Source organism: Populus euphratica, unplaced genomic scaffold, assembly GCF_000495115.2.
Source record: "Populus euphratica unplaced genomic scaffold, PopEup_1.0 scaffold64.1, whole genome shotgun sequence".
NCBI classification, from domain to species: domain Eukaryota; kingdom Viridiplantae; phylum Streptophyta; class Magnoliopsida; order Malpighiales; family Salicaceae; genus Populus; species Populus euphratica.
The window spans coordinates 755,708-777,493 of NW_011499923.1; the positions used below are offsets into that span (position 1 = coordinate 755,708).

General features: G+C 31.4%; 2 protein-coding genes across 3 annotated transcripts; both read right to left on the bottom strand.

Moving 5' to 3' along the window:
* Positions 1-625: 625 nt before the first annotated feature.
* On the bottom strand, positions 626-10,543 carry LOC105135391 (poly(rC)-binding protein 3-like). 2 transcript variants are annotated; one of them, XM_011040246.1, is made up of 7 exons: positions 10,383-10,543; positions 6,331-6,874; positions 4,143-4,395; positions 3,076-3,221; positions 2,710-2,988; positions 2,159-2,353; positions 626-1,232 (listed from the first exon to the last, which is right to left on the bottom strand). In XM_011040246.1, the coding sequence occupies exons 2-7, from the start codon at positions 6,862-6,864 to the stop codon at positions 1,059-1,061; spliced, it is 1,581 nt and encodes a 526-aa protein (XP_011038548.1). In that variant the 5' UTR covers positions 6,865-6,874; positions 10,383-10,543; the 3' UTR covers positions 626-1,058. The 2 variants fall into 2 exon arrangements, with proteins under 2 accessions (XP_011038548.1, XP_011038547.1); XM_011040245.1 differs by having other exon boundaries at positions 3,076-3,224.
* Positions 10,544-12,397: 1,854 nt separating this feature from the next.
* On the bottom strand, positions 12,398-15,111 carry LOC105135392 (uncharacterized protein At2g34160-like). The gene is made up of 5 exons (XM_011040247.1): positions 14,688-15,111; positions 13,669-13,717; positions 13,072-13,134; positions 12,921-12,985; positions 12,398-12,792 (listed from the first exon to the last, which is right to left on the bottom strand). The coding sequence occupies exons 1-5, from the start codon at positions 14,847-14,849 to the stop codon at positions 12,682-12,684; spliced, it is 450 nt and encodes a 149-aa protein (XP_011038549.1). The 5' UTR covers positions 14,850-15,111; the 3' UTR covers positions 12,398-12,681.
* Positions 15,112-21,786: the final 6,675 nt, after the last annotated feature.

Sequence of the window (21,786 nt, forward strand, 5' to 3'; positions counted from 1 at the left end):
ACTTAATTTTCAATCAAATCAAATATTAAATAACAAATAATTATATAAAAAAAACTAAAAAAACTTAAATCAACAAAATTAATTCGTAAAATCTACTATCCCAATCATAAAATTAAAATAACTTAAATATATATATATATATATATATACAAAAACTAAATTCAAAGCTTAAAAAATAAAGAAGAAATATTAGGAAGGGAAGAGGAATTTCATTGAATTAAATTAAATGGGTTTCAAACTTCCTTTTTGTAAAATAGAATTAAAGTTTGCAAGGTCCGGTCTGCTGTGGAAAAAATGTGGCGGATGAAATTTCAATTCCTAAAATACCTTTTGAATTGAACGATCGAGAGCAGAAAACCATCAGTTCATATAGAGAAGGCCAACGAGAGAACGAACCCATCAAAATTGGTACAGCAGGCACCTATAGTGACCATTTAGCCAACCATTTAGCCAAATAAAAATCAAAACACTTTAAAACCTGACCATTTAGCCAACCAAATAAAAATATATATATTCAAATAAAAAACCACTTCAAAAAAATCAAAACAAATCGAGTAAAACCTGACCATTTAGCCAACCATTTAAACAAGAGTCCAAGAACCTGCAGATATGCTCAGAGAAGATAACAGGAAATTAATAAGCTGCTCATACATCTCCATTCACAAAAAACAACTCAGTTCCAACAACTGCCCTTTCCTCTACAAAGCACACACAATCCACAGGACCAAAAGGCAAGAATAAAACTAAGATGGGTTACTGGAAGCCGAAGCACCTTAATAGTGACAATTTTCGTCCACAAATGAAGCTATCATAGAAATATGGCTGAAGTTGCACAAGAATTTAAAACATTCCATTGGCAACGCCATGTGGTCCAAGCATAATGCACATGAAGAATCTAACTTATGTAATTTGTCTAGCCAAGAATCTAGAGAAATGTAAGGTACAACTACAGCATGCTTAATTGATTATTTGGTGATAATATCATCCAAGTTCGCTGAGGAAACCAACTCTGCAAAGTACAGGTCATATCAACAAGGGAACCAACTCAGAGCTGCTGCCTAGTACCCATAGCTTGCACCATACATTGAGCCATATCCCCCAGCATGGCCGCTGTGTTCTGGATTGGATGGTGGAGAAGCATACACTGAACTGTGAGAATAAGGATTGTAGCCTTGGTCTGCGGCCCCACCTGTTTGAGGCTGTGCTGGGGCTCCAGCTTCAGCCATGAAATTCTGCAATAGAAGAGTACACCATCAGAATCCAATCAAATGCATATACACTATAATTAATGCAAATCAACAGCTGGGATCTCCAGCTACCGTATTTAGCCCAACTATTAAACATGAGATTTCTTATATTAGAAAAACAGAAGATTTTCTTTATATAAATGAGAATAAGAATGAGTCAACATCAGCAATTTCCATCCAGTAAACGATCACCCGAACCAATCACTCTGTCAGAAGAACAATTTTTAAGCCACTTGGCTGGCATTCATCATCCATCAGAACTTCAATCTTTTTCCACTCTATCTTCTTTCATTGAACTTGTCATTCATGATACAACAATCACTATCTAGCAAGCCAAATAATCTTGGCCACAGGCTCCAATTCAAATGATGAAGACATGATTAAAAGCACACCTCAGTGCACATGGATGTTTAAAAAGGAAATTGTAAAGTAGGTTCTTCCTATTATACAAAATCTGCTCCTATTTAGTGACAAACCATCCTGCATCAACTTCACTTTTCCCAACCTTGAAACACTAATCAATTTACATGTATATATACGCTCTGCAGAACAGATGCCATGAACCTTAACAAATATTTTAAGACATTCCTAGTAGATACCACAATATAATGACAAGGTGGTCCTGCCGCACAACCAGCAAAGCAAATCAGATATTATATTGTCCATTTGACAAACGACTCATTATTTAGCTTCAGTTTGTAAACATCCTTATTAAGCCTAAAATTAAATTATACACTAAACATGAATAAATGCGGGATTATACATAATAAATAAATGCAAGCCTTGTCAAAATCTCATGCAAGCAATGCCCATTCATATACAATCAGCAGTTTAGGAAAAAATGCCACCAAAATAGGATACATCTAGTAAAGAGAGGGGAAGATCAATTGCGCTAAAGCATGAAATATTGCCTGTATCAGCTGCTGAGCTGTTTGGACTTGAGAAGCAGTTCCACTGATTTCAACTGTCATTGCCCCAGGAACACCTCTAGTTTCTTGTATAGTAACAGTTGCCCCACTAGCACGTCGAATGTAGCTTATACTTGCACCAGCTGTCCCAATAACAGCATCAGCATATGATAAAGGGATTTGCATTTGTTGTGTAATCTGCACAAGAACCCACAAAACCTGTCAGTCATTTTGAAACCTCAAAAAGTGCGGATGAGTGCCAGAAAGAAATACAAAATGAGATTATTTGGCTTGCAATCCAGTAAAATAGAATCACTTCATTTGCAATGAAAGAAGAGCCCGAGAAATATTACAAACCCATCCCAACCAATATAATACCAAGGAAAAATGATTGCATAACTCTTCTGTATGTGATTTATATTAAAAGGTCTCTAATTCCACTCCATCAAATCTGGGATGTAAAATTACTATATGATATCTTTTATGGAAAGCTATAGTACCAGTGGGCAATGTGAGGGGAGGAGGGAGAAGGAAAACAAAGAGAATAAAAGAACCTGTGTGATCATTGATGGTGCAGCTTGGGCATTTGATGAAGCATGGCTACCCATGGGAGCTTCTCTTCCATATGCAGATATACCCTGGTGAGGTTGTTTTTCCATTGGAGGTGGCATGTCAGCAGGAGGGTAGTAATTGTCAAGCTGTCGCGGAGGTGGCATATATTGGGGATTTTGTCCATAACCAGGCCCTCCACCATGATTTGGAGGAAGGGGTTGAGGTGGACCCCATGACTGATGTGGTGGCATCTGCTCCATTGAAGGATTCGACATTTGCATCTTGTAAATTATATAAATCAGAATTTCATCAGAGCAGTCATGCCATAATAGGTAATGTCATTCCAATCTTAATGAAGAGCAGCTTACTTGCATTTCAAATAACGGAATTATACTTCGGTCAACTAAAAACTTCCTGAGATGAGATGCAATTAACTCCACTGCTTTGTGCACTCCAGCTGCTTCCCCCAATACTTCAACAACCCTATCATCTTGAAGAGCAAAAACTGGAAGGTCTTCTGCAGCAGTTTAATTAAAAAAAAAAGAGAGATTAGACATGTAGATAAAATTCAGAAATAAGTTGAGAGAAGTATCTGAATCCAAACCATGAGGACTTGTAAAACAAAATGAACATATGGGGCATTAAGATAATCAATTATTAAGATTAGTTTCATAATAAACGGCAGAAGAGGGGTAAGGGCAAAACAGTCCACTACATGAGCATCCTCAAATAATTTCGCCACACTTTTTTTAGCGGAGAAGGTGGGACCTTAAAAGAAAAGAAAGGTAGATAGGTCAGATAGATGTTCCAGATCTTACAAAGGAATCATGAACCTCAATAATAAATTACACAATCCTGAACCTCAGAAAAAAGAACTGCTTGTGGTGGTCATTGATTAGTTATTGAAACCAACATCATCATGATACCACTATAAATAACCAACAGTGATACAATGGTGGCGGAGGTGGGGTGAACAGCTGAGCTAGAGGCATTGTCGGTAATGGTTTGGTTGAGACATTATAACAAATTGGCAACAAATACTAAAGGCACACATTACAGAGGTAAGTTAAAAAAGATGAAGAAATGCAAGGAACTTAGTTAATGATGGACTTGGTTCACCTCTCCATAACTCAGAAACATGATTTGTAAGTTCAGAGCATGACAACTACATATTTCAGATAGTTTCTATTTCCAAAGAACTTGGTTAATTTTCCATTACTGAATTAGTTGCAATTATAACACAATGAGAAAAAAAAGCACTTGCATCCAGTAAAGCATAATTAACAGAGCATGGTTTTCTGAAAAATGGAATGAATTCTAAAAGACAGCCATTGATTATGGCTTCATCATGACAAACAGCAATAGCTTAATTCAAGAAAACAGATAACAAAATGAATTTTGAATCATTTCAAACTCAGAAGCAAAAGGGGAAAACCTGCACCAAGAACTCTAACTATGCAAGCTGATGCCTCTTGGATGGATTTAACAGTTCCCCCTTGTTTTCCTATCAAACTTCCAGCTTGTGAGGCTGGTACTAGCAGCCTTGTCGAAACCTTAGCTCCACTGCTTGGTGGAGCATGAGAAGAATCACCCTCCAAACCATCAATAATGCGTTTGTGAACCCTCAGTAGGCCATCCATAGCAGGAGGAAGAGAGGAATCAGGCTCCTCCTTGGCAGATACCATTACCTATAAAACAAAGTTAGTATAACAAACCAAGGAGAAAAATTATGACTCGAGTCCAAGAACACCTCAAGGAATGAGGAAAATGAAATTAGATGGAGCAACAAGTGAGAAAAATTAAAGATAAAAACAATGAAACAACTCTTTCTAAATAACATTTCAAACAATATGGTATCTCATTGTATGAAATTTTACAACTAAATTAGAGTTTCACCACAACCATTGCCTGTTATTCCCCTATTCTCCTCCTCTAGGGAATAATGAGTCCTCAATTTTGTTGGCGCGCATGCACTATAAATTCTCCACCTGCTCCTCTGTTTGCCATGATATCAAATCTAATGCATAACATTTGATCATTTTCCCCTCCTAACATGTAACTAAGGGTTACTATTACACTTCACTTAGATTTGATTCTTAATTTTTTTAACCAATAAAAATAAAAAACATAATCATGGATTGACAAGTTTCAGCGTATTATTTACTAAAGTTGACCAAATTTTTTGTTGCTTTTACTTTTTAGTCGTGGAAGTATATTATAACAAAGTTAGATTAGCACTTTGATGTTAACATCTTCTGCATCCTCTAATGTTGATTAAAACAGGTTCCTTTGTGGTGTTTACAAGCTGCGGCAGAAATCAACCATGCAGTTTCTGAAGTTACCAGAAAGATTGCAGAGCTTCATGGAACTGTTGTTCGTGTAATATGTCTGTATATTCAAATCAACTTTTCAGCACTTTGCAATGCTCAATCCTGATCCCAGCAATCTGGATCTTTGGTTCTTCAAATTTGGGATCCTAATGATGGTTGATACATTGCTTAAAAAATTGCGGACAGAACCTGCACACATTCATTTGTCATTGCAATAAAAGTATTTCTGTTGTACTTCTCGATTTCTTCTGACGAGGCTTCCTTTTTGTCTTCTTTTCAACTACGCAAACTTTTACAACAATGATTCATTCAAAGTTCAATGATCATATCTTAGGTTCTCTTCAAAATTGATTTCTTAATTCCCAATCAAATGTTGTACCTTTTGGAAACAGAAATGCTTAAAGGGTGACAGAATAATAAGCAATATTTCCTAGAACTCTCCCTCTTAATATCATTGCAAAGGTACAGATAGATACATAACTTGGATATCCATAGAAAACAAATGACTGCCATGAAAAATACTAAACAGTGGCAAGAACACAAGGGGTTGGATGAGAAACAGTTGAATCAGATATCCAAACAATTATAGATCAGAATTGTGCCACTTGCACAGATTTTAATTTGGTTTACCAATGATGCATAGAAGCTTTACAACCTCAACTTGAAATGTGTGTTTTAATTATCAGTTCCATTTTCTTCTATGTTTTAATAATTAGAAAACTCCTTAATAGAAGTTATATTTACAGCTAAGGAGAACTTTATAAGCTTAAAACTTCGTCAATCTCTTTGAAATATGCTAGCTTCTTTGTTATGGGTTTAAGTCAATACATGAAATTAAGCTTGCCTTATCAATCTCTCTTCCATAAACAAGCTTCCTTTTGTAATTGATGTTAATATAGCTCAAAGCACAGATTGATGATCATGTGATCCAATCACAAACAAGTTTTAGTGGCATCCGCCAAATTCCTATTAAAAATATCACAGTTGTCATAGATAGATGGCCAAACTTGTAATATTACAACACAACCAGCTAACCCTGAGAAAATATTCTGCAATGCCTGAAAATTGCCTCCATGTTCCAAATTATCAATTTCTTAAGAGGGAAAGCAAAACATGAAAAGAAAAGAAAAACAAAATTAAAGCATGCTATGATAGATTCAGTTGATATATGAATGATATATCAAGGGAGGTCTAACCATCAAACACTTTGCATCAACAAATTATATCCAACCATCCTATTTCTATATTTTCCAGATAACCTAGTTGCGCAAATAAAAGATAAGAAAAACTTACAGCTCTTTCTGCTGTCCCTGGAGGACCATCAAGTATCTTAATGCGAGCTCTTGTCTCCTCGACTATCTTTTTAATGAACTCCCCTTTACGGCCAATGATACTGCCTACTTTTTGAGCAGGAACCAACATCCGAAACACACTCTCTCCAGGCCATCCAGGCCACCTCTTCTCACCCCCTCCAGAGACTGTATCCTCATCATGTCCTTGCTTTGAAGCCTCATTATTTTCAGGCACTTGATCTATAGCATTATCCATGTCATGGTTTACAGGGTGATCCACATCATGGTCTATAGAAGGATCCACATGATGATCTGTAGGGTGATCCATGTCATCATGCTCTACCGCCAATCCAGGACCTGTGATGTGATCCACACTATGATCCACAGGAGGATCAGTGCCATGATCCAATCCAAGGTCAGTGGAGTCCAAACCATGGTCTACAGGATGATCAACACAATCAGCAGCAGGATCCACACCATGAACTGCAGCGTGATCCGCTTCATGCTCACCAATGCCTTGATCAACATCCGCCATGAGATATGCACTGTAAGAAAGCAAGAACATAGTTTATAAACCCAACCATCCAAATTATATAGAAGAAAGAAAAGGGTGTAGAGATCCTTAAATCAACAAACTCTCAACAGCCATGCCTTCAATTTCCAATATAAACAAAATGGTACAAAAAGAACCTAATAAAAAGAAGGGAAAGTTTTCCACAACCTGGAGCCATAATACAACTGCAGGGCATGGAAGGTCAAGAAAAACGCAAGAATCATACCCATTGCCATAAAACAACTAAGTTAAAGAGCCACATATACAACCTGAACATGGGCCACTCATCAACACCTCAAATACTACTACTTAAAGGAACAAATGATGAAATTATATATATACATTATAGTTTGTGCCCACACTATGCCGCAGTCTAGATCATTTTTTCCATTAAAAAAAAACAAAAAGACACTCGAGTGAAGCAAACGTGGTTTAAAAAAAATTAAAAAAATGCAACCTGAGGCATGGAACCAACTGAAAAAAAAAAAAGGATGATACATGGACCGACTTTAAAAAAGATCACAATAACCTACAAAAAAAAAATGGTAAAATAAAAAGTTGATGAAGTTAAGATTTCAACCAATCAAATGTGGAAGAATAAAAGTAAAAAGGAAAAGACAAAAAAACAACCTAGGACCTTACCGAACATGCCAAATTTGCAAATCATATTATGAGATGGGGATAAACAAATAAAAAAAACTTGTAGTTGAATTCCAAACAAATCCAATGGCAAAAAACAAAATTTAAAACAGAGTCAATTAAAAAAAATAAAAAGCAAAGCAAACAAAGCTTTATGATCTGGATCATGTAAATGAAACAAATGAATAGAAGGCAGGCCAAACATCACACAACTCAAATCCAAACAACTTAATGCTAAAGGACAGAGCACAAAAAATATTAAATTTAAAAAAACAACCCTAAAAAAAATTAAGCCAGCCCATAAATTTTCTAGTCCAGGCGATGGGGACCAGTATGTATAAATAAAAAGAAAATCATGCAACCCTTAAAAAAATTAAACCAGTCCATAAATTTTCTAGTCCAGGCGATGGGGTCCAGTATGTATAAATAAAAAGAAAATCATGAAGCCTAAAATCGAAAAACCTTAACCTTAAAGAAAGGAACCAAAAAAAAAAATTATCAACCAATACAATGTTGAAAGATAAAATCAAGAATAAAAAAAATCAATTTAGAAAACTTACCAAAATAAATCCAATAAAAAACGACAAATAAAAAAGCTTAGGACAACCTCTAGTAGACAGACAAAGAAAAGCCAAAATCTAATCACTAATGCTATAAATGATAAATGATGAAATTATAAAAAAAACAATCAGTTTAAAAGAAGGGGAAAAATTAATCATACAAACTAAGAATACCTTTTAAACCTGAGCTAAAATCTCAAACTCGCAACTAATTTTATGTTAAACCCGGATTGAATCAAAAAGTTCAATTCTCAACTAATTTAATATTGAATACCCAAAGTAAATCAACCAAATAGCAATAATAAAAAGACATGAGAAAACCCAGGTTACATTCAACATAAATAAATAATCCTAAACAAAGCAAATAAAATTAAATTAAAGAGGGGGGGGGGATCTGGCTAATCTTTCAAACCTAGGTTAATAGGGGGGGGGGGAATCTGGCTAATCTTTCAAACCTAGGTTAATCCCTAAAACCCAAAACCCGTGAAATCGTAGACTCGGGCTCAGTCAAGAAACTCAATTCCCAACTAATCTAATGTCGAATAATAGAAACGAAAAAAAATATCAATTTAAAAAATTTATCAAATCAAAAAAAAAAACACAGGGATTAAATTTGACAAGAAAATAAAAAACTTGAAGAAAACGAAATTGAAAAAAAATTATTTAAAATAAAATAAATAGCAATAAAAAAATATGGATTAAATTTAAAAAATTAATAAATTATAGAAGATGAAATTGAAAAGGAATTCTAATTTTGCAAATTGTTTTAAAAAATTATTCTAAACATTGAAGAACAGAATCCAAAAAAAATATCAATTTAAAGAATTAGCTAAAAATACCAACAAAGAATGACATAAGAAAAGGACTTGAGATAAAAAGGGTTATTTTCAAGATCAGTGAAAAATTTTAGATAAAGCAAATGAATAAAGATAACAGAACTCATTTTGTAATTGAATAAATGTTGAAAAATAAAAAAAAAATAGCTTAAGAAAAAGAAAAAAAACCAAACAAATCCGACACAAACCTCTTAAATTTGGTCTAATCTCTAAAACTCGAAATGCTTGAAATTTAAACTCGAGTTCAATGAAGAAACTTAATTCTCAACTAATTTAATGTTGAAGGATAAATCATGAAAAAAATATAAATTTAAAAAACTTGTCAAGGTAAAAAAAATAACAATAAAAAGCAGGGGCTGCCTACATGACAGCACGTGCCAACAAAGTTTATTAAAAATTTATTAAAATACAAAAAAGCCCCCGAGTTAACTTGTTATTAATTAAAAAAAACCTAAATGAAAAGACTAGAAAAAACCCTAAAAGATAGTTTTATTAATTTTGAACTAAGAGGTGATTAAGTAATTTAACTTTAATAAAAAATAAATAAATAAACATAAAAACCCCTAGGCTTAAGCCATCCTCTATTTTTTTTTGTTCCAAGGGTATGTAAGTGATTTAAATGTTCTAAAAAAATGAAAAGACTTATCTACAACAGAAAATTTGGAAATTGCATTGAATCATGGTAGATAATTTGGGAATTGCATTGAATCATGGTAAAAAGACACTCAAATCCTGCCCAGGGACAACTTTGTCAGATCACAATTCCATGAATAGTGTTATGAGTCTAGGGATACAGTACTTTTAGTTTTTTTAAGTAATTTAATATCAATATTAATCCTCTTTTTAACTTTTTTATATCCTTGCAGCGACAATCAATGTGGTGAAATCACTTGAAATGCAAGAGGCATGTGTCTAATGGGAGTCTTGCGCCCCTGTCATCACTAGCATTCGCCTATATACCTTAACCTGCCCCCTCCATATTTGAGTTTAAGAAAACAGGCCTAGTTTCTTCTTTCTTTATTATAGATAACAGTTCCACTGCCAAAATTCCATGAATTCTTAAAAAAAATCAAACCCAATAACCCCTCATCAACATACAAACATAGACGCAAAAACAAAACAAAACAAAAACACGTATCTTATAGGATGTATGGAAAACACGCCCAGGAAAATACCAAGCACTATATACTATTTCAAACCACCCATGATAAACAAGAAAACTGCGAACCCTAATTCCTCAATCTGAAAAATAACCCTTTTTGAGCAAGGAAAAAGAAAGACAGAAAAGGAGCATAGGATCGTTAATCAACAAAAACCAATAAAAGGGTCATAGCCAAGCAACCTAAATGACTTGAAAACAAAGCATTAACGAAATAACCCAACAACAGTGATGCAAGAAATAACACCTAAAACCCTCAAGTACAGCAATAAAGCACCAAGAAGACGAGATTAAGCAGGAACTTACATTAAGAGACAAGCAGAAAATCTGGGTTTTGAAAACCAGTGAGCGTTGGACAGAGTTAGAGGATTTTTTCTGTTTTAGGTCTGGAAAAGTGTGAAGCATACAGGGGTAGCGAGAGGGAGACAGAGAGACTGTGTTCTTGTCTGAGGTGTGTGCGCGTGTATAAGAGGAGTTTCCGTTTTAAGTAGATTTTTGGGTTTTGATTTTGTGGCCCAGATAAAATCTCGAGTTTGCAATGTGGTCCTTGTTTTGACTGGAAAATGATGAAAATAGCCCTAGTTGGGTTGGGTTATAACTTATATAATGGGCTAGACAATGAAAGATATAAATTGAGGACTCAGTTGCATGATTAGAGAGAGAGATCTGTGATTGATGAGTGAAATTCTGGAAAGCAATAAGCCTGCAATTCTGTTTGCAAATGGCGCACTTCCATTCAGCTATCCAGAAAGAAATGCTTCATAGAAAACCTAATCTATTTGCCAGAAATGTTGTCTGCATGAGGCAGTCCTAGTCCTCTGCCTATTTGCCAGAAATGTTGTATGCGTAAGGCAGTCCTAGTCCTCTGTCAACGTCCACGACTGACTAGTTTAAAACGAAGTTACCTTGATGTAAATTTTCTTCAAAACCTGAATCTTTGACTAGATAGATTCATGACTTTGTGATTAACTCTATATCTCTATGGAATCTAACACCTTGACTCATGCAGAAGACTCAGAGACTTAGTTACTGAAAGGATATTTCACTGTCAATGTCAAAGACTCACTGGTCAATAGGCCATCCTGACTTGGAGCTACTGTCTAACTAAGGGTATACTGAGTAAGTGCATGCAAAACTACTATAAACTTTGAAAGGGTATACTGAGTAAATGCATACAAAACTACTATAAACTTTGAGTTTCTCCATAAAAGGTGAGTGTTTGCCTATCAGGATTTACACACTGTGAATTAGCAAATAGGTTCGTGTATCGCCAAACTCTAGGTGTGTACGAGTAAAACATATCAGGAAACAACACTAAAATCAGACATAAAAGATGTAGGATGACGATCTGTAAATTTCACAAAGCAGTGAGAGGAACCAGGCCCCAAAGTTCACCAAGAAGGGATAAACCATGCATGCTTAGAAATGATTGCACGGATCATTACAAGTGCTTATCAAGGCTCCAGCTTCTCTGATAACTTTCATCTTTATCACTCATTAGAAATGTAACCGGAGATTTCAATACAACCAAGATCAGCATATTGTTATTATTTAACGATGAACTAGATAATTTGCGGAAAAATGTTTTTGCTAATGGATCTAAACATTGCTTACAAAAGAGGAGAAAAAAGGTTTCGCTGATGGATCTAAAAGAATGAAAGCATCCCAAGCAATGAAGCAGATGTGAAAAGAAAAAAAATAGCAGTGAACTTTGGGTTGGAGGAAGCAATAACATGATTTCCTTTGTACAGATATTCAAAAAAAACTGGATCTACCAATAACAAACATGTTTGCAAACTAAAGCATGCATGAGTTGAACTAAAAAATGAAGAAAACAATTGCTATTGATAGCCGAATCATGGACAGCATTAAGATCTAAACATACCGAATGTAATCCTGAAAATTCATTATTGATTGCGAAACTTCTATCGATGGACTGATAGATAGGTAACGTTTATTGAAACCTCGAACAGAACTTCAACGGCGGCGCAGCAATTTCCAAACACTATACCTAACAAATTCTTAGCAAAAACTAATTTCAGGTCAAGAAGAGGGATTCCAATCCTTAAATACAAGTCAGCCGATTATACATGTCTATGCATGAATGACAGATATGATTCATTCATGAATTAATTACTATCCATGTATGACATATATGTTATTGTTAGAGAAAATTTATGATGGTCAAATCCTGACCAAACATTTTACTATTTCTTACCATCTGTAAAGTGAAATTGAGCGTGTGCCGCATCTAGTTCCCAGATCATATCAGATTTACTGTCCCAACAATCCTTTTATATAGAATAGATTTTATAAGAAAATTTAGCAGAGATAGGTGCTCACACAATCCTTTAAATGCAGATTCACCGAAAGAGTACATGTGAACAAAGAGACAGTATAATAACATTTATGATCTCTACAGGTGTATAATCAGAGCAAAGAGAGGCATATATATAACTGCAATGTCCCACTATGCCACTGTCTCTCTACTCCTAAATTATCCATGATAAAATACTTCATGAAAAAATAAGTCCCTGCCACTACTAGGCAGATGGAAAATAAAAAAGTGGTTACAGAACTACAAGAAGAGAGCATCAAATTTGCTTCACTGTTTCTCATCATCCTTATTATCTTTCGTTGCCTCCCCCTCTGGAGCTGAACTAACAGCATTCATCAGACTGTCAAATTTCTCTGACTTCTCCAGCACAATCTCAATCTAGAAGTCAAGGAAAAATAATCAATCAGCTACCATAAAGAAAAGGATAATAAGAAAAATTCGTTATTAATTATCATACATGAGAGGATGATGAATCAAATTAAGATTCATAATGAGATTAACCATACCTTAGCCTTCTGAATCTGTCGTCCTTTGTTCTCATCTTTCATGCCAACAGTAGATGTCAAAACCTCTGTTTGGTCCATAAATAAAAATGTTATAAATCAGATATCCTCACCATGAATACAAGACTCAGTATTAGGAGGAGGAAATTCTTACTCTTCTCGATGGCCAGTCCATTGTTCTTCAAAATCTCAGCAATTGTAACAACCGTGGTGATTGCTGTAATAAAATGTAAAATAATTTTTAAACAGGCATGAAAACCACAATACAAAGATATCGTTTCCTTCCATCTCTTATAAAGATTTTCCGTTACCTCTATGGAATGGATTTTTGTTTGAAACCAGAAACAGTTCTTACACTAACATGATTATAAATGCATTTTACATAAATCATTTTCAACTGTTAATTAAAAATTGTTAAAGAACCATCTCAACCCAAAAGTTTAAGCTGTTAGGTGAGATCTCAGGATATAATTTATATTATTCTCTAACAAAAAAGCTCTCCATAAGTATGGTCCTGATAAACCAAAGATTAGAGAACCATTTTAGCAATCTCTTCTTTGGTCCTGTTACACTCATGTCTCTACGGTATTCTTCATGATACAGCAACAATTGCTCAATACCAGCTCATACTATTTCGTAGACTGTTAATGGCTTATTGTCGGCAGAAACTCCACCAGAAAGACAAAACTACCACTCCATACACAAATAAGAAACATATCAAAATCATGAGATGTGGCTTTGTAGAACATACCCATGCCTAAGGCAGAAAGCTCGACCTCATTATACTGCTGCATGTACCTCTGCAACAAATTCACAATGAATAAAAACCATAAACACGGTTCCAGAAGCTGAACAATCTAAAGGAGTATACGAGTCTAAACATTACAATGTTCACATGATCAGAAAACGTTAAACTGTCCTTTTAAATCACATTGTAGGCATGATTTTCTTGTAAGAATGACATCACTTCCACATTAAAGAAGAAAAGGAAAATAATCTCAATTTAATTATTTAAGTTTTGTATACTATCCCATTTCGTAGAGTTGTACCAGATGATAACCACATAATTAATCTTAACATGCCGACGAAGAAGGAAAACTTTAAATCCGCTTCAAAAGGATCTAACCATGATTCTTTTATCATATAATTTAAGAGATATATGACCAGAAAACAATATCATTTCTACAAGAAAAGTAAAAACAACTCATCTATATATAGGCAGAAAAGTTTCAGATGAGCTATATATGCTATAGTATTTGAATGACTGTAAACTAAAAGGCAGGAAGCTTTTGTTTTTCCTTTTTCTTTTTTTTCTTTTTTTGCTACAGAGAAGCCTTTACTTGATTCTCCAAAAATTCCCCCGTATCAAAGAAGCATTTATTGATCACAAAATAATGGAAATGTTGAGGATAGACACACAAGACTTGAGCACTTGAATGATATTCGTAGATCAAAACTAATCCAGTAAGTTCAAAAGATAAATTGAATTGTTTTTAATAAAATAAAAGTATACCAAAAAACTTTTCTACTTAAAATGCAGGATTTGATTATGATCCATAACAAATTATAAAACTACCTTCCAAAGATCCTATCAAAAAGAAAAGGAAAAAAAATTCCAAACAAAAACATACATGTAAAGATAGAAACAATCAAATTACACATTAATTAATTATACATTATACCAAAACATATAAAAAAACAAAATTAGTAATCCAAAACATACATTATTAAAAACAAGAAAAGACTACCCAGCAAAGAAAAAGGGGGAACCTTGGCGAGATTGACATAAAAGAAGAGAGGTTTCTTGGTGTTAGACACTTGAATCCTGTTCTTCTTTTGCTGGGCAAGTGCGATTGCTGTGTCATTGTTGACTGTTTCTGTCGTTGGCGTTGGCGTTGGAGTGGGTGCTACAGCGACAGTCTCCATCGTCATTGTGTGATCACTTTCTTTCTTTATTTCTTTCTTTGGATCGATGAACTTCTTCTTCTTCTTCTTCTTCTTCTGGTCTTGTAATATTAATATTTGTTGTGTTGTTTATAGAGCGGGAAAGTTGGGTGGTGGAATGGTAAGGGGGAGAGGAAAACCGTTATAAATAAAGGGCGTGAATTTTGGGTCTGTGGCTATTGAGGATTCTGACATTTGTTGGGTTTTTAGCGGTTCTTGACATGGTAAACACAGAAATAGCAGGCTTCTGCATTAGTGCTTCTCGTTAATCCCTTTTATATATATATATATTCTTTTGGATAATTAATATTAACTATTGATGTTAAAAAAATAATTGTTAATATTTATATTATTTAATCTGACCCAACATATTAAAGAAAAATAATAAAGATATTTTAAGTGAAAATAAGTAAAAAAAATATGAAATTAATATTACGAATCAGTTAATTAATCAAAAAAATTTAAATATGGTCAACTCAACCTAATTTATATAGTTTATATAATCAACAGACAAACAATATGACATGATTTTATTTCTTGATATCTACTTCAGTTTATATAATCTCGCGTGTCTAATTTATTGTTAAATATTTCAATGTTAAATTTAAAATTAATTTTATAAAATATAATTTTATGTTATTCATAAAACTAAAATTAAAAAGTCAAGGATTAAAATTGACATTTAAAACAAAAATTCCACACATTTGTTATCGTAAAGATGCAAAAAGGTTCAATTTAGTCTCTCAAGTTTCACTTTTTTCATTATTCAATCTTTTTTTTAGGATTTTTATATTTCAATCTCTAAATTTAATTTTTTTCATTTTAATCCTTGGATGTATAAAGAAGAGAGAAAACGTTATTGAAAATGTAAAAAGAAAGAGAAAGTTCTCCTGTAGCCAAATTTTAGTCGCCAGTAATTGTTATTTTAGTGATTTTGAATTCATTTTTAAAAGAGAAGTTTTATAAGGCTATGTTTGTTTTCTGAAAAGTGATTTTTAAAAAATTATTTTATAAACTTTTCTCTATTTTTTGCCATTAGAAAAATTAATCAATGAAAAACACTTTCCGGTCAAAGAAAAATTTAACTTAGTTTCCAAAAAAGTGTTTTCCTAAAAGATTTGGGCAGAAAACACTTTCTAAAAGTTGTGAAAATTTTAAAAATATCATATTATTTATTGATTATATCAAATTTGGTCCCCAAACTTTTGATTACTATATATATTTTTTGTTTTGAATATTTATTATCCAATTTTATCTGTTAAAATTTAATTTTTATATTAACTTTGGTCCTCATTTTCATAATTGTTATTTATTTTTTTCTTATTATTTTTTTATTAAAATTTTTTATTTATCAAATTTGATCCTCATTCTTTTAATTGTTACTTATTTTTTTTTTGAAATAATTTATGAAATGTTAATATTATTATTTTAATTTCTTCATCTTTTATTTTTTTTTAAGATTTGATCTCTATTATTTTGATTATTATTTATTTTATTTGAGATAATTTATAAAATTATATTTTTTTTAATTTCATTCTTATTCAACTTTTTAATTTATAAGGTTTGTTCCTTATTATTTTAATAAATTTGAGAAAAATAAAACATTAATAAGTTATTTTTCAGCTTATTTTCCATAACATAATCAAACATTGAAAAGTATTTTCCAACTTATTTTCTATTACACTATCAAACATCATAAAATAATTTATTTTTCTGGAATTTATTTTTAAAAAAAAGCTACTTTCCAGCAAATAAACAGGGTCTGAATATGGTTTCTACCTTCAATTATGCACGAAAAAGCCAATCAATGCTAAAAAAATTTTTGATTTTTATTTAATTTTAAGTCTTTTGTCCTGTTAAAATGAGTTGGTTTTAAAGGTTTGTATTATAGATTTTTACATATTCTTAATCAAACAAGGTTGAAATTTAGGTTTTTAAAATCCAGGAATTTCTTTAAATTTTTTTTTATAATTGGAGTTAGCTTTGATGGTAAAAAAACTATAGCAATTAGATAACATTTTGTTTGTTATTTTTGAAATAAAAAATATATAAAAGAACATGATATGCTATTTTTTTCTTCGAGGTTACATTTTGGGCTTTATGTTTTTGACCCAAGCATTTAAGCCAATTTCTCTGGCCTAAACTAGACTAGTTTTTTTTCCTGAAATGGCTCTAATTTTTCTCTTAAATATTATAATAGGATTGATTATAAATAAATTTATTTAAATCATATTTAATTAATTATTTGATTATGCCTTGGTTTTTAAATAAAATTATAGCTTTTATGGTAATATTGACAATTAGTTTTTTAAATAATTATATATGAAAATAATATACTTAATTTAAAAAATATCTTTATAAATCTTTAATATAGATAAAACATCTATTAGTTATTTTTTATTGTAAATTTTATATGGTATTTCTTAGATTATGTATTTTTTTATATTTATCCTTGAAATCATTGATTTCTTATTTTTCTTTGTTCTTTAATTCAATTTCTTTTACAAAAAAATATGATATTTTTTAATTCAAGTGGTATTACTTCCAGAAAAAAGATATGTTTTTGTAATTAAAAAAAATATTGTGGGGACATCTCGACTAAGTGTGAAAAGAGGTAAAAACAAAAATAAGAATCGCTATTTGATCTTATGATAACTAAATTAGGTAAGGGTCTTGCTATGCTAAAAGAAAAACAAAAATCACTTTTAAATGTCATATTAAAGGTAGGCTGTGCTATTATTTAATTTTATGATAAAAATATATGTTATGCCTACATTCCAATATTTCTTCTAAACTAAATGTTTGAATTGTTTTTTGATTGGGTTCACATATTAATTCAAAACAACATTCAAATATATATATATATATTTATTATCGGTCAAAATTGAACAAATAAATTATAAATTGTGCTCTTTATCATAACCCAATATTTTACACTTTTAAAATATTTTTTTTCAAAAAAATCCAAAAATAGTAAAAAAATAAAAAATAATACATATATATATATATATGATTTATTTGCATCAATTTTGTCAATTTCAATGTATTCTCAAAAGAATCCAAAACTCAAAAATTTATTTATTTCAACTATTGACACGTTGATTTCAAAATCTTTGATTATATTTTCTCATCAAATTGATATTGACGTTGTTGTTTAATTATATATTTATTTTTCTTTTCCTCTTTTGATTAATCTCTCATTATTATTTTAGTCCCTTTTTTATTTCCTTCTTCTCAATTCACTCCCTAAACTCCTCATTTTATTATTTATTAAATTAAATTGAAAAATTGGAGTTAAAAAATGGGTTATGAGAAAATTAATGAATAAGAAAGGAGGTTTTTTTAGTATAGAGATACATTTGTTACTTCTTACTTCATATCAATAGAATTTTTTTCAATTTTTTTAGTTTCCTTTTTTTATTCAATAAATGATACTAGTAATAAAAAAATATATGTTTTTTTAATAAAATAATAATAACAAGAAAGCAAATTTTTACTAAAGAACTTTTTTTTTCATATTATGTCTCTTATGAATATCCATTTTTAATATAACATAATCAAATAAAAGAATTGAAAAGTTACCTAAGTGACTAGATCAGGTATTTATATATGTATTTATCTCTTACATTTTATAGAAAGGATTAACTTCTCGTTTTAGTCTTTAATTAATATTGTAATTTATAAGTTAATATATTTTCTAATCGCAAACATCATCTTTTAGGTTCCCAAGTTAATATTACTATTAAAAACCATAAGATAATATTCTAACAAATTTATCTAAGTGATGATGATGCTTATTCTATCAAATTTGATTTTGGATTTGGATCCGTCAAGACCATTTTTCTCATACTTGTCAAAAAAAAAAAGATTGAGATTGGAGTCAACTCGTTAGAACATATTGATTTTCAAATTGGGCCAGATCAGGCCTTGATTAAGCCCAGTTTGTTATCACTTTGGGGCTCAAGATTTACGAGGCTACAGCACAAGATTTATCACTTCGTGCTACCATAGTTGTAATTCTTCAATTGCATGTGTTCGTGAAGCCCCACGCATGGATTAGTGATTGAAAGAATTGCAGATCGAGTTCATCGTCCCCATCGAGCCACAGAGAAGGTCCCTTTTTGCGCACAAATTCGATGATCCCATGGATGGTCATCACACGTGAAATAAAATGTCGGTGCACGAGGTGCCAGCCATTTGACTATAATAAAAATGGGGACAGTCGTATCTCACGAATGGTCATTGTCTTTCTCCCATTCACCCAGCAAAAGCTAAGGGACAATGCTGCCGGATTGGAGTGATTTTCAATTTGTTTTTTTTATTAAAATTCAAATTGTTTATTTTAAATTACTTTTTAATATTTCCAAATCGTTTTAATATACTGAAATAAAAAATATTATTTTAATTAAAAAATAATACTCTTTAAAAATCCCCATAATATTGTATAAGCTTTTAGATCAAGGAGATAAATGAACAAGCTAGTTTTGTCATGTAGAGATTGGTTTTCATGCTTTGACACTTAAAAAGGGGTTTGATTAATCTCTCTCTTGCTTAATCTATGTTAATAATCTTGATTAAAAATTGAAAAAAATTAAATAAAAAAAGGGTTTGAATGTATCGATTTCAAAGTCCTGACAAGAGTGATCTTGGTATGCTTTAGGCCATGTTGTAAACAAGATATTTCATTGTTTATATATATGTAGTTTGGGATTTATTTATTTATTTATATTAATAAACAAAAAGGAACACCAGAACAAGAGACTCAATGGTGGATCCTTTGATGGTCCAAACCTAGCCCATAAAACAACAAAAAGAACACAATTCCGTAGGCATGATAGGGTGGTCACGCAGCCTCGAGAAAAAAAGGATTTCTCTAGTCATAAATATGCTTTAATAACGGAAAAATTACTCTACGTATTATATGATTTGTTTTATTTTATAATCTATCCTTATTATTTTAAAAATTACATAAACTATTTTGAATTTTATAAATTCACATGACAAAAAAAAGTTAACAAAGAATATTAAATTGAAAACGGTTGTGAAAATAATTAATGAACTATTTAAATAAGTTTTAAATAAAGGAAGAAAATCTAAATTAACAAGGAAAATTATAAAATAAATTAAAAACTAACTAGAAAAATAATAAAATTTCAAAAATAACATTAATTGGTCAAATTTCAACCTTCTCTTATTTTAAAAATCAAATTAAAAATTATATTCATTTAAAAAAAATACTTGTTTGTCGTTCAAATTTTTTCTTAAACTTGAACTTTTTATATCCGCTACGACCAATTCCCTGGACATGATAGTTTGGGATTAATTGGGGAATTTTATAACCTATGGTACAAGATCCTTGACTATTAAACCTAGGGCTTTTTTTATTATTATTAAATTACAACTTCAAGGCAAGAGGATACACATGAAACTAGAAGTAATTATTTTTAAATTTATTAAATTTCATCATGAATATGACAGAATTGAAGTTAGAAAATGAAACAGATCTGACATAATATATAAATGAGAACACCTTGAAGCGTCGAAATTGAGGTTTTAATTAACTATTTTTCTGGTCTTGGTCCTTATTAGCTATAGTAAACTATACTATGCTATGACATGCGCACTGTATTTATCATTTTTTTTTTCTTGAATTATACTGGTCATATGAGGAATTCAAAAACTTTATATTATGTATTAGGATTTATTTATTTTGTATTTTAAAAGTGTTTTTAAAAAAATTAATTCTTTAATTTTCTTCAAATTAATATTTTAATATATTTTAAATTAAAGAGTAATCCACTTTCAAATACTCCTAAAGAGATTTAATAGTGATTAAGAAGAAACATCAAATTGAGTAAGAAGTTTCCTTGAAACATGATAGATTGGGACTAGCACACGGCACAAATAGTCTAATATGTTGAAAAAACCATGCCATGAGCCATCAGAGTGACGTGAAGTACAAGAAATGGAGGCCAAGAAATTATTGCCTGTGAGAGTATGATTATGGTAGTTTTTTAAAATGTTTTTTATTTAAAAATATATTAAAATATTATTTTTTAAATTAGTTTTTATATCCATGTATTAAAATGATTTTAAAATATTGATTTTAAATTAAAAATTTTAAAAATATAAATTGGACTGCGTTCCCAGACGCTGAAAAAAATAAAATGCTGGAATAGCTCCACAGAGGCTTGGTCGGTAAGAACAGAAGCCAATATGGTAAAAATAACAAAAATCCTATGAAACCAGAGGGAAACCCAGACAAGACCTGCATAACTGCGTGTATATGACATGCAACTTGGGGGCCACTGAGGAATCCAATGGCATGAAAGGACATGGGAAACGTCTGAAGTAGAGCCCAACGTGCCAAAAACAGAGGATGGCAGTAGCTTCCCTGCGGAGCTCTAGATAAGATCATTGCTTCAAGAGTTTCATTGTCGTCTTGATCTCGGAATTCTATCCCATCCCGGTGGTAGAACCGGAACGAGATCTTGATTTAGCCTCTTTTAGGTAGGTATAAATTGAGACCGACCCTCCAAGTTTGAAAACTTCAACTTTTAAGCTGTTTAGGGTTTTATTTTATCGAAAAAAACATGAAATGTTATTATTTTAATCTAAAAGATAAACCTTAAAATTTTTGGATAATTTTGGTTAATGCAGCTAATCTCTAACTTAAAAGGATATTTAAGAGTGTAATTATGGTTATTTTTCAAAGTATTTTTTACTTGAAAATATATTAAAATAAATTTTTTTTTTAAAAAAAATTATTTTTGATATTAACACAATAAAACAATTTAAAAATACTAAAAAATATTAATATTAAATAAAATAAAAAATAAAAAACTTTAAAGAACTAGTTTACATCGCGTTATCATACACTTTCTTAACTCTTGTATTGAGTAAGCATGATTTCAGCATGAGTTCA